This window comes from Haliotis rubra, unplaced genomic scaffold (assembly GCF_003918875.1).
Source record: "Haliotis rubra isolate DU_JTF1 unplaced genomic scaffold, ASM391887v1 Scf124, whole genome shotgun sequence".
In the NCBI taxonomy this organism is placed as follows: domain Eukaryota; kingdom Metazoa; phylum Mollusca; class Gastropoda; order Lepetellida; family Haliotidae; genus Haliotis; species Haliotis rubra.
In genome coordinates this window covers 1631461-1643469 of record NW_025765159.1, presented here as the reverse complement: position 1 = coordinate 1643469, position 12009 = coordinate 1631461, and the positions used below count along the sequence as shown (strand labels likewise).

Sequence of the window (12009 nt, the reverse complement as noted above, 5' to 3'; positions counted from 1 at the left end):
CATTGGTACTGGGTAGTGGAGGCGTGGGTAGTGGATTCATGGGTAGTGGAGGCGTGAGTAGTGGAGGTGTGGGTACTGGGTAGTGGAGGCACGGATAGTGGAGGTGTGGGTAGTGGAAGCGTGGGTAGTGGAGGCATGGGTAGTGGAGGCATTGGTACTGGGTAGTGGAGGCACAGATAGTGGAGGCGTGGGTAGTGGATTCACGGGTAGTGGAGGCGTGGATAGCGGAGGCATTGGTACTGGGTTCTTTTTGTCTTTTCATCACCAAAAGAATATTTGTTTGGTTTTCAGACTCTGGACGGACCCTGGAGACTGTGATTGGGGAAAAAGAAGACAAGCAGATGCAGCTGTGAGTGTTGTGGCCAAAGAGTTGCCAGTTATAGGATGCCAGTTGTATACAGGGGATGCCAGTTGTATACAGGAGATGCCAGGTGTAGGCATAGGATGCCAGATGTAGGCAGGGGATGCCAGATATAGGCAGAGGATGGCCGATGTAGGCAGGGGATACCAGATGTAGGCAAGGGATGCCAGATGTATTCAGGTGATGCCAGATCTATACAGGGGATGCCAGATGTAGGCTGAGGATGGCTGATGTAAGCAAGGGATGCCAGATATATACAGGGGATGCCAGATGTAGGCAGGGGATGTCAGATGATGGTTGATATAGGCAAGGAATGCCAGATGTAGGCAGGGGTTGCCAAATCTATACAAGGGATGCCAGATATAGACAGAGGATGGCCAATGTAGGCAGGGGATGCCAGATGTATTCAGGGGATGCCAGATATATGCATAGGTTGCCAGATGTAGGTATGGGATGCCAGATGTAGGCAGGTGATGCCAGATATATACAGGGGATGCCAGATGTAGGCAGGGGATGCCAGATGTATACAGAGGATGCCAGATATATACAGAGGATGCCAGATGTAGGCAGGGGATGGCTGATGTAGGCCAGGGATGCCAGGTGTAGGCAGGGGATGCAAGATGTATGTTAGATGTAGGTGTAAATACAAGTATGATAGTGTGTTTATATGTGTATATCCAGGTTAGAGGGGCAGTGGTTCAAGTGTTCCCTCATCACACTGAAGGCCAAGGTTTAATTCCCTTCATGGGTGCCATGTGTCAAGCCTATTTCTGACGTACCCCAATGGTGACTAAAGCTAAATGTGCCTCACTCACTCACACTAAACCATGCTTCCATGGCAGAGATACCATCAATCGCAGGCTGGACCATAAGAGACAGAAGCTGAGTGACCACTCAGAGCATGTGCAGAAGCTGAGGTCAAAGATGAACTCTTTGAAGGAAGAGAAGCTGAAGATTGACAGTGAGCTGCAACAGCAGACGAAGTTGGAGGAGACAAAGACTAGCCGCATCACCGACAACAAACTTCATGAACAGGACATCCAGGTAACTCAGTCTGTTGCTGTTGGTAGTTACAGCAACATTATGCAGAGTGTTGGCTGTTTTACCAGCTACTGATGGTACAGTCTCTCTATGATACTTACACATTAATATGAAACGCAGAGATGCCAATCATCACAAGTTTGGCATAACAGTTACAATACTGAGCTTAAATGTATGCTTTTCAGCCTCCTCTAATTTGGATGTTTGAAAAAAAAATTTACTTGTAAATATGAACATTTTTAATGTGATGTGAAGAATTCTACAAAGATTTTGCTGAGCAATGAGAGCCATACTTTGAATTCACAGTATATAAATCCATTATGCTGTAATGCTCCGTGGTACAAGGTCTTTGATTGGTTGTTAGATAAAACACATTCAAGTCATTTTATCAGTTGTTCTTTGTGGTGCAGACAAAGAACTAAACATACACTATATTACTTCAGAACTCCAAACACTGCTCCTCTGTTTCCGAAAATTTGTAATTGGAGTCCCATGTCTTGTATGTATGTATGGAGCTTTGACCACATATTTCACAAAATCATGAAAATACCTGTATTCATTGGTTACTGCTCAAATTTCATTCAATCTGTGTTATTGAAACATACCAGCATCGTAGATGTATCCTTCTTTTTAGATTTACAACAAATGAGTGATTGATAAAAAGGGAAATAAATGAACAGGATTTAAATAGTTAGTGTTGACTTTTTCATTCAAAAAGGATGACATAATAAGTTGTAGCATTGTGTAGAGGGGTATACGGGGTTTTATACATCCCTCGTTAGGTTTTATCCACCTCGCCCCCGTATACCCAAATCATAATGCTACAACAAATTTATCTTACCAAATGTTTAAATCTTTCATTATGTAAAAATAACATTAAAACAAACTGAAATTCAGTAATATATTTTACTAACCTGGTGAGGTGAGGTGAAATTGGGTTTAATGTCGTGCTTGAGAATATTTCGCTCATGACGACGTGTATGCGTTTGTATGTGTATGTGCGGCTGCTTGTACTAGCCCAGACTTAAGCTGGTTTTATAGTGCTAGCCCACTGAGATACCATGCCGCAGTGAAGCCTGAATACCCCACTCAGACACATTATACTGACTCCGAGCCGACCAGTCCTTGTTGTACCCATTAATGCCGAGCGCCAGACAGGGACCAACAAGTACCATATTTTAACGTATTTTGGTATGACGCGGTCGGGGATCGAATCCGCGACCTTCCGCTCTCCGGGCGGATGCTCTAACCACTACACCACTGAGGCGGTCTACTAACCTGGTACTGATGAGTCAATCTGAACAACTGGTTCACGGTTCACTGACTGCCGTGGAGACATGCTCTTTCCATGGGGCAGGGTATGAATGATTTATTCTCTCCATTTATACCCCGCTGGGGCGGTGTACATCTGTGCACTGGGCATACATGGTAATTTGTTCAAGGACACATAAACCAATCAGAGATGGACATTCTTACATGAGGTAGGATAAATACTAGTGTGACAGTTTACTGTTTTAAACCACAGTTATGAACTGTTTCATGAGCTGTTTTAGGAAACAGCATCTGGTTACAATGGACAATGGGTGGAACAATCGTTGTTGTTTATTGATCATTGTTTTTCAATTCCAGTATTGATGGAATACAGGTACATGATAATCTTTGTTTGTTTGCAGGAAGCCAAGACACAGATCGGACCACTTGAGGTACGTTGTCTGTAATAATAACAATGATCATAATGATACAAATATGATTCAGAATAAGGAAAAACATGGCAAATGCCCTGCTTGAATCAAAATTTGCAAATTGTCTGATTCCCCATTGTTCTCGGTGCCCAAGGTTTGGAACCTCCCAACATCTTGACCGACATTGAGAGAGTACCTGGTTTTCCTGCAAGGAACACAGCCTTTCTGACACTCTGGGTAATGCAGAAGTCTGCAATGTTGAGCAGCCTAAACATTCTCCGCAAAGTTCTTAGTGGGTTGGATTGGTCAGCTGTTTCTTTGAGAAGTCCCGTTTTCTGGCCATGAGCAGATGATGAGTCTAACCACCTGGATGTTCCGGGATCACTTGAACCCTCTTTGATGCATTTATTATTTGAATCTGTAAATGATAATACAGTGTAATAAATTGCTATTGAACGCTTTGTTTAACTGTACTGACAGTGACTGGTGTGTCCACAGGAGCAGATTGAGCGCCAGCGCCAGGAGAAGATGAAATTGGTGGCTACCAAGGAAGACAAGCTTGACGGAGCCAAGGCGGAGGTAAGTTTAGCTAAACACCATAGCCATCTCCTGCTTTTACGGAGCCAAGGCGGAGGTAAGTTTAGCTAAACACCATAGCCATCTCCTGCTTTGACGGAGCCAAGGCCGAGGTAAGTTTAGCTAAGCACCATAGCCATCTCCTGCTTTGACGGAGCCAAGGCGGAGGTAAGTTTAGCTAAACACCATAGCCATCTCCTGCTTTGACGGAGCCAAGGCCGAGGTAAGTTTAGCTAAACACCATAGCCATCTCCTGCTTTGACGGAGCCAAGGCCGAGGTAAATTTAGCTAAACACCATAGCCATCTCCCCCTTACAATGTTCCTGCTTGAATCCTTTGTTTGTGTGGCGATATATCTATGATTCTTGACACCACACCCATTCTGATAGATTTCACCAGAGTTGTAAACATCTGACGCCTGCATCAGTGTGAAATAACTAGAGTACTGTAGAACCAAACTCACTCTTTGTAGGATCTGCCTTGCGAAATGGTACTCAAAATGTGCATATTGGTTTATGCCTTAAAAAAATGAAAAAAACATTGAAGTCAAATCGAAACAGGTCCGACAGGATAAAATAGCAGATAAGGTGGGATATGAGGTGTGGTGCTACAATAGTAGATAAGGTGAGATGGGGATTCTTGTTACACTCTGGGAGGCAAGGTGATACAACATGGTGAGCTGTATGTCAAGGTTGCTGTGTTTACAGATTGACTGTGTGAAGTCGGAGGCCAAACAAGTAAAGGACGTCAACGGTGAAATCAAGCTGTGAGTACACTTATATAGGTGTATAAGGATTCTCTCCTTACTTCTAGAGGTGGTACAGTTATATATGGGTATTAGGATTCTCTCCTTACTTCTAGAGGTGGTACACTTATATAGGTGTATAAGGATTCTCTCCTTACTTCTAGAGATGGTACACTTGTATAGGTGTATAAGGATTCTCTCCTTACTTCTAGAGGTAGTACAGTTATATAGGGGTATTAGGATTATCTCCTTACTTCTAGAGGTGCTACAGTTATATAGGGGTATTAGGATTCTCTCCTTACTTCTAGAGGTGGTACACTTATATAGGTGTATTAGGATTCTCTCCTTACTTCTAGAGGTGGTACACTTATATAGGTGTATAAGGATTTTCTCCTTACTTCTAGAGGTGATACACTTATATAGGGGTATTAGGATTCTCTCCTTACTTCTAGAGGTGGTACAGTTATATAGGGGTATAAGGATTCTCTCCTTACTTCTAGAGGTGGTACACTTATATAGGTGTATAAGGATTTTCTCCTTACTTCTAGAGGTGGTACACTTATATAGGGGTATTAGGATTCTCTCCTTACTTCTAGAGGTGGTACACTTATATAGGTGTATAAGGATTCTCTCCTAACTTCTAGAGGTGGTACAGTTATATAGGGGTATTAGGATTCTCTCCTTCTAGAGGTGGTACACTTACATAGGTGTATAAGGATTCTCTCCTTACTTCTAGAGGTGGTACACTTATATAGGTGTATAAGGATTCTCTCCTTACTTCTAGAGGTGGTACACTTATATAGGTGTATAAGGATTCTCTCTTTACTTCTAGAGGTGGTACACTTATATAGGTGTATAAGGATTCTCTCCTTACTTCTAGAGGTGGTACACTTATATAGGTGTATAAGGATTCTCTCCGTACTTCTAGAGGTGGTACACTTATATAGGTGTATAACGATTCTCTCTTTACTTCTAGAGGTGGTACACTTATATAGGTGTATAAGGATTCTCTCCTTACTTCTAGAGGTGGTACACTTATATAGGTGTATAACTATACTCTCTTTACTTCTAGAGGTGGTACACTTATATAGGTGTATTAGGATTCTCTCCTTACTTCTAGAAGTGGTACAGTTATATAAGGGTATAAGGATTCTCTCCTTACTTCTAGAGGTATTAGTTATATAAGTGTATTAGGATTCTCTCCTTTTTTCCGACCGCCTCCGTGGTGTAGTGGTTAGAGCGTCCGCCTCCATGGTGTAGTGGTTAGAGCGTTCGATCCCCATCCGCGTCATACCAAAAGACGTTAAATTATGGTACTTGTTGGTCCCTGCATGGCGCTCGGCATCACAGGGTACAACAAGGACTGGTCGGCTCGAAGTCAGTATAATGTGTCTGAGTGGGGTATTCATGCTTCACTGCGGCATGGTATCTCAGTGGGCTAGCACTATAAAACCAGCTTAAGTCTGGGCTAGTACAAGCAGCCGCACATACACTTACACATGCATGCATGTCGTCTTATGAGCGAAATATTCTCAAGCATGACGTTAAACCCCATTTCACCTCACCTCATCTCCCTTTCTTTTAGAGGTGTTAGTTATAAGTGTGTATAAGGATTTTATCCTTACATCTAGAGGTGTTGCCGCCATATAGCTGGAATATTGCTGAGTGCGGCGTAAATCCAAACTCACTCACTCTAGAGGTGTTAGTTATATAGATGTATAAGGATTCCCTCCTTCTATTATGCCGCACTCACCAATATTCCAGCTATATGGCGGCAGTCTGTAAATAATTGAGTCTGGACCAGACAATCCGGTGATCAGCATGAGCGTTGATCTGAGGATTTGTGATACAATGACATGTGTCAACCAAGTAAGAGAGCCTGACCATCCGATCCCATTAGTCACCTCTTACAACAAGCATGGGTTACTGAAGATCAGTTCTAACCAGAATCTTCATGGGTTGTATTGTATTGTATTGTATTGTATTGTATGTTACAAGGATTGGCAAATGGAAGAATGATATCATGGGCCTTGAATCAGGATGCAATTCTGTATCTCCGTACTGTTAGTACTTGTAACTGCTATGTGTACAGTACCTACAGACAGGAGAGAGTGAATACAGCGTGGGAGGCAGCGTGGTCAGAGAGACAAGTTTATTGTTTCTCCTGTGTCTTCAGGTACAACCAGTCTATGAAGGCAGACAGACTAGAAGAGCGTCAGGAACGGATGTCGACCATCACTACGAAGGAGACAAGTGTGAACCAGGAGCGTGAGGAGATCACGGAGAATGTCAACAAGCTCAGCAAGGACCTGGCCACTCAGCAGGTGAGTTCAGTACAGACGTCATACAGCTTCTCGCATCAGGTCAGTTAAGTACAAAGGTTGTATGACCTGACGTCAGGTGAACTCTGTACAGAAGTTGTATGACCCGACATCAGGCGAACTCTGTACAGAAGTTGTATGACCTGACATCAGGCGAACTCTGTACAGAAGTTGTATGACCTGACATCAGGCGAACTCTGTACAGAAGTTGTATGACCTGACATCAGGCGAACTCTGTACAGAAGTTGTATGACCTGACGTCAGGTAAACTCTGTGCAGAAGTTATACAGCTTCTCACATCAGAATGGAGTCAAGATTAATTTTACTGAATCCCTGGAGCCTTTTAGGTAATGTTTGTCCTCGAGTTTAGCATACACCTTCTTCATTCCCTTTTCTCTCTCAGCAGAGTTGTTTCTGTTGTACTGCAAAACATGTCATCGTTTCCCACAGCGTGTTCTTGAGGTGATACTCTGGTGGTAGGTCTTAAGAGAGTCCAAGTGCAGACTTGGTGAAGAATTGACCTGATAAACAAATCGGCTGCAGCAAGTGCAGGATAAATATTCCTTCTTCTCAGATCCGAGAGCGGGAGTTGATGGACAACCTTCAGCTACGGCAGAAGCAGAAGGAGGTGGGCCGTCTGGAGCGTGAGATCGGCGTCCTGCAAGACCAGATGGGAGACTTTGACACTGCCAACCTGGAGAGAGAGAGGAGGAAGTTGCTGCAGAAGGCAGATGAGATGCAGAAAGAGGTAGGACACAAGTGATATATTTCTGTTCTTGAGCATAACACATACTTGTGTTTAACACACATCCTTCCTTGGAAGTGAAGGTCAAGTATTCCAATTTTATCAGTTGTGTATTTTCTGTCATGAGCATGGAGCAATGGAGCTGAAAATTGCACATACCTAATCCCACCACTGCCATGGTTCAGATCTGATTTTCAATATAGCTGCTATGGCAACTAATAATATGCCTTGGAAATTCATACTAGTCTGCAAATCGAAGACTAAGGGACCATTCATATTCTTTTTTATATATTCCTCCTTGGGGTACTTATAAGCATTTAAATGTCCATTTAAAATCCCTACGACAGTTGTAACAATATTTGAATAAAAATATTTACAAAACAAAAACTACGTTTTGTCTTGTGAGACCACCCTTACAGGTCCCTCCGGCCCCCTACAGCCAAGAGCAGGTAACTCTAGACCGTAACCTCGTACCTCACTTTCCATGCTGTCGTTTACTGGCAAGACGTGGGTCCACTTCCAAGAAGTTTTAATTTCCCAACACGAATATGAGTGTCTCAGAAACAGCTACTGTATGTATGGTTCTCTTTTTTCCCTGCATTGGCGATTTGGAGACTTGTTCTGAACTTTTCATTCATAATTTCTGGTTGTAACTTGGTACCTCTAGCCCCGATTTCGCCGAGTCTCTGCGTGTCAAGATGCATGGAGAGGTCCCTTTGCTAGCTTCCTCACTGTTCATTGGCTTCCCATGTGTTTTTTCAATGTTACGTGTGGTTATAGTAATTTTTATTTATGTGTTATTACATGTAGGGCGTTGTTTCCGCTGCTGGCATTTTCTATCTTACGCTAAAAGTCGTAATTGTTAGTTATGTTGCAGTGCGTATTGCTTGTTATTGTCAACTGTATGCTACGTTTGTCACATTAGTTGTGTCGCCCATGCATGTTTTTTCATATATGTATGTATGTATGGGGTAGATTGCTGCACAGGTTTTTTACTTGATGCAGTTTAAATCCTGTACTTCGTGCCTCGCTGCCATTCCCGTGAGGGATACGCACGAGGTATGTTTTAGATGTCTCATGCAGACTGATCATGAAGAAGAGGGTAGACAAGCTGTGGACAAGGGTGGACAGGCGGGTGGACAAGCTGTTCTACAGCAACCTGCTTCGGGCGGGGTCGATATCTGGGCTCAGGATCTCCCGTCCAAACTTTCACACACTAAAAAAAAGGGGTCTGCGGGAGCCGCTTCCCGTACGGAACCGGCTCCCAAAAGGGCTAAAGTTACCAAGGAGGCTTCGTCTGAAAAAACTAATGCTCCTTCTGTATCTCAACCTGCCCCTGTATCTGTTTCCAACACATCCCCTGTTGTATCGGCACCCATTGTCCCTGTTGCCTCATGAACTGCTCTTTTCCAGGAACAGATGTCGTCGGTGAAATCCCTGATCGATACAGCATTGGCTGGGTTCCGTACGGAGAACGCACCTCCCCCCGGGCAGCTTGATCCCGGCTTAGGCCGCGGGGATAGCGCGTCTGGCGCCGGCGATGCAGGGTTACGCCTGTCTCCGCCTGGTGCCCTGACTGGCAGGCGCCTAGGCGCCGACCAGCTCGGTGATACCTCGGCGCCTGGCAGCCAGTCTGGGTTGCCCGGGAAACGTGTCGCGGCGAACCTGTCGCCCGGGAAACCTGGGCGCCTCGGCGACCTGGCGTGGGTTCCACCCGGCAGGGCGACTCATTCCCTCTGGCGCCTCTCGACCTTTTGAGTCTTTCTTGTTCAGCCTCTGGTGTATCCTCGGCAGTCTCTCAGAAGTATGAGAGTACGGCGGCCGAGGAGTTTCGGCTCCCGGGGGAGGCTTTCGCGCCTAGCCGGGTCGCTAGGTCTGCGTATCGGTCATTTGAGGAGTGCTACCGGTGGGCAGCCCAGCAATTAAAAGTGGCTGTCCACTCAGCCTACCTGACTGCTCTGCAGGGACAGCTGGTGGATCAAAGTGCTTGTGGCGCCGACATTCGTCAGCGCCGCAGCTAACGGGTGTCCACTCTCATCTGGCTCGGGATAGCATTCGGTGCTGTGCCAGCCAGATGATGGGTGCCATTATTGGCTTGCGCCGCCTGTGGTTGTCCGTGGCGCAGTATTCACCGGCTACGCAACAGGCGCTCCTGTCTTTGCCTTATACCATGGGGTCCTCCCTGTTCCCTGGGGCAGTACAGGTTGTACGGGAGGCCACAGAGGCCGTGTCTACCTTCAAAGACTCTAAGCCTTTGTTGGAGCAGCCCTCCGTTCCTCGCCAACGGCCTTCCCCGCTCGCTTCCGCTTATCCTTCTGCCCCGGCGAAGGAATCTGCAAAGTAGACTGCCCCTTTGCAGCCCAAGCGGAGCAAGCGCACAAGAGGCAAGGGCAGGCCTGCTCAGTCACAGCAGCCTTTTCAGGGCAGGGGGAAGCCAGCCCCGGCTGATTCCTTCCCCAGAGCCCTTATTGCCCCCCACTCCTGCAAGCGGAGACTTGCCGACTGTGGGGGTGCACTGCCTCATGCCAAATGTCCCTGTCGGCGGCCGGTTGTCCCTATTCCTTCGGGAGTGGGAGGAAGCCACCACAAATCCCTGGGTCTTGTCCACACTCAGGGATGGCCATTTGCCACAGTGGAGGCGAGATCCTCCGTCCTTCTCCGGGGTTCGGCACACTGATGTGCCGACTTCCCGAGACAAGGCGGACGTGCTCTGTGCCGAGGTTCAGTCCTTACTGAACAAGGCAGCCATCGAGGTGGTTCCAGTGGGTCAGCATGGAGAGGGGTGTTACTCCACCTACTTCCTAGTGACCAAAAAGGACGGAAGGTTCAGACCCATTCTGAATCTCAGAGGGCTGAACAAGTTACTGGAGGTGCCGTCTTTCAGGATGGAGACACTCAGGTCAGTGATCTCCTCCGTCGAGACGCGATTGGCTTACGTCAATCGATCTCAAAGACACATACCTCCATGTTCCAATGCACCCCGAGTTCAAGAAGTACCTCCGGTTCTCCTTCGACGGGACGTGCTACCAGTTTCGTGTGCTCCCCTTCAGCATCTCCACGGCGCCAAGGGTGTTCACCAAACTTATGCTAATCCCATCTCAGTTAGCCAGGTTTCAGGGCAGGTGTTGTCATCCGTACCTAGACGATTGACTTCTCAGGGCCTTAGGTCCTCAGTTAAGCAGAGCCTCCACACTGTGCGTGATGGATACTCTGGTGTCACTGGGCTGGATTATCAACCTCAAGAAATCAGACCTCGTTCCGACGCAGGATCTGATATTCTTGGGGGCCAGATTCAACACGGAGCTAGGGATTGTTTCCCTTGCTCCGGACCGTATCGTCAAAGTCCAGAGGACTGTGTTACATGCGTCGGCCCAAACATGGCTTCGGTCGCTAGGCAACATGGCGGCGACAGTGGACGTGGTTTGGCGTGTGCGTCTGAGGATGCGACCAGTTCAGCAAGCGTTAGCTCAGCTGTGGTCCCACTCGCAGAGCTACGAGATTATTGTCACGACGCCCGAGTGGTTAATTCCTCACTTGCAGTGGTGGACGGACATCTGGAATTTGTCCAGGGGGATCCCCCCAGACATCACGACACCTTCCCTCTCAGTTCAGACGGACGCCTCCCCCACAGGATGGGGCGGGGTCCTGGGCGAGCACTCAGTCTCCGGTCTCTGGTCGGAGCGGGAAGTCAGCCTACACATCAATGTGTTAGAACTGAAAGCAGTCGGGTGTTTGTTCAGGGCCGTGTGGTTCGTCTAGAAATGGACAATCAAACGGCCATGTCTTACATTCTCAAGCAAGGCGGCACAGTGTCTCCGTCGCTCCTTCAGGAGGCGTGGCAGTTTCTACTGTGGTGTGAACAGTTCAATATTCGGGTTTTGCCTGTTTATCTCCCGGTGGTAGACAACGTCCGTGCAGATGCACTCTCACGGCATACTAGCCCCACACGAGTGGATGCTCGACAGGGAGATATTTGGGATTATCTCCCAGTTGTTCGGGTCGTTCCAGGTGGATCTGTTTGCGTCTGGGGTGACGAACCAGATTCCTGTGTTTTGCTCTCGGATTCTAGATTCGAGAGCGCTAGCTAACGACGCCTTTCAGCTCGATTGGACAGACGATACCACTGATTTCCAGGGTCCTGTCGCAGCTGACCGCACAACCAGCTCGGCTACTTGTGCTTCTGGCACCCCTTTGGTCGGCACAAAGTTGGTTTCCGGTAATTCTCAGGATTCTGGCTCAGCCTCCTGTTGTATTACCTTTTCGACCGCAGCTCCTATCCAAGAACGGAGCGCCCCACCCGAATCCCAGGATTCAGTGGGTGGCTTGGCCGCTGTCAGGGATCGCCTCCGTGCGAGCGGAATTCCTGCACCAGTTGCAGACACAATTCTGGCTTCGCGGAGGGATTCGACAAACGTTCAATATGAGGATAGATGGGCCTGTTATTCGCGCTGGTGTGTCAACAGGGGGATTCTTGATCCCTTTTCTACAGATTTAGTCTCTGTTTTAGAATTCATCCAGTCTCGGTTGGACGCCGGTCT

General features: G+C 47.0%; 1 protein-coding gene across 3 annotated transcripts in view; it reads left to right on the top strand.

The window, feature by feature from the left end:
- Nucleotides 1-12009, top strand: part of LOC124266222 (DNA repair protein RAD50-like) — a 132378-nt gene that overhangs the window by 104636 nt on the left and 15733 nt on the right. For all 3 annotated transcript variants that reach the window (XM_046701032.1, XM_046701033.1, XM_046701034.1), the window contains exons 28-34: nt 292-349; nt 1204-1405; nt 3076-3105; nt 3583-3663; nt 4368-4426; nt 6582-6729; nt 7301-7474. In XM_046701032.1, the coding sequence (XP_046556988.1) occupies nt 292-349; nt 1204-1405; nt 3076-3105; nt 3583-3663; nt 4368-4426; nt 6582-6729; nt 7301-7474 (752 nt within the window). The remainder of the gene's footprint in view (nt 1-291; nt 350-1203; nt 1406-3075; nt 3106-3582; nt 3664-4367; nt 4427-6581; nt 6730-7300; nt 7475-12009) is intronic.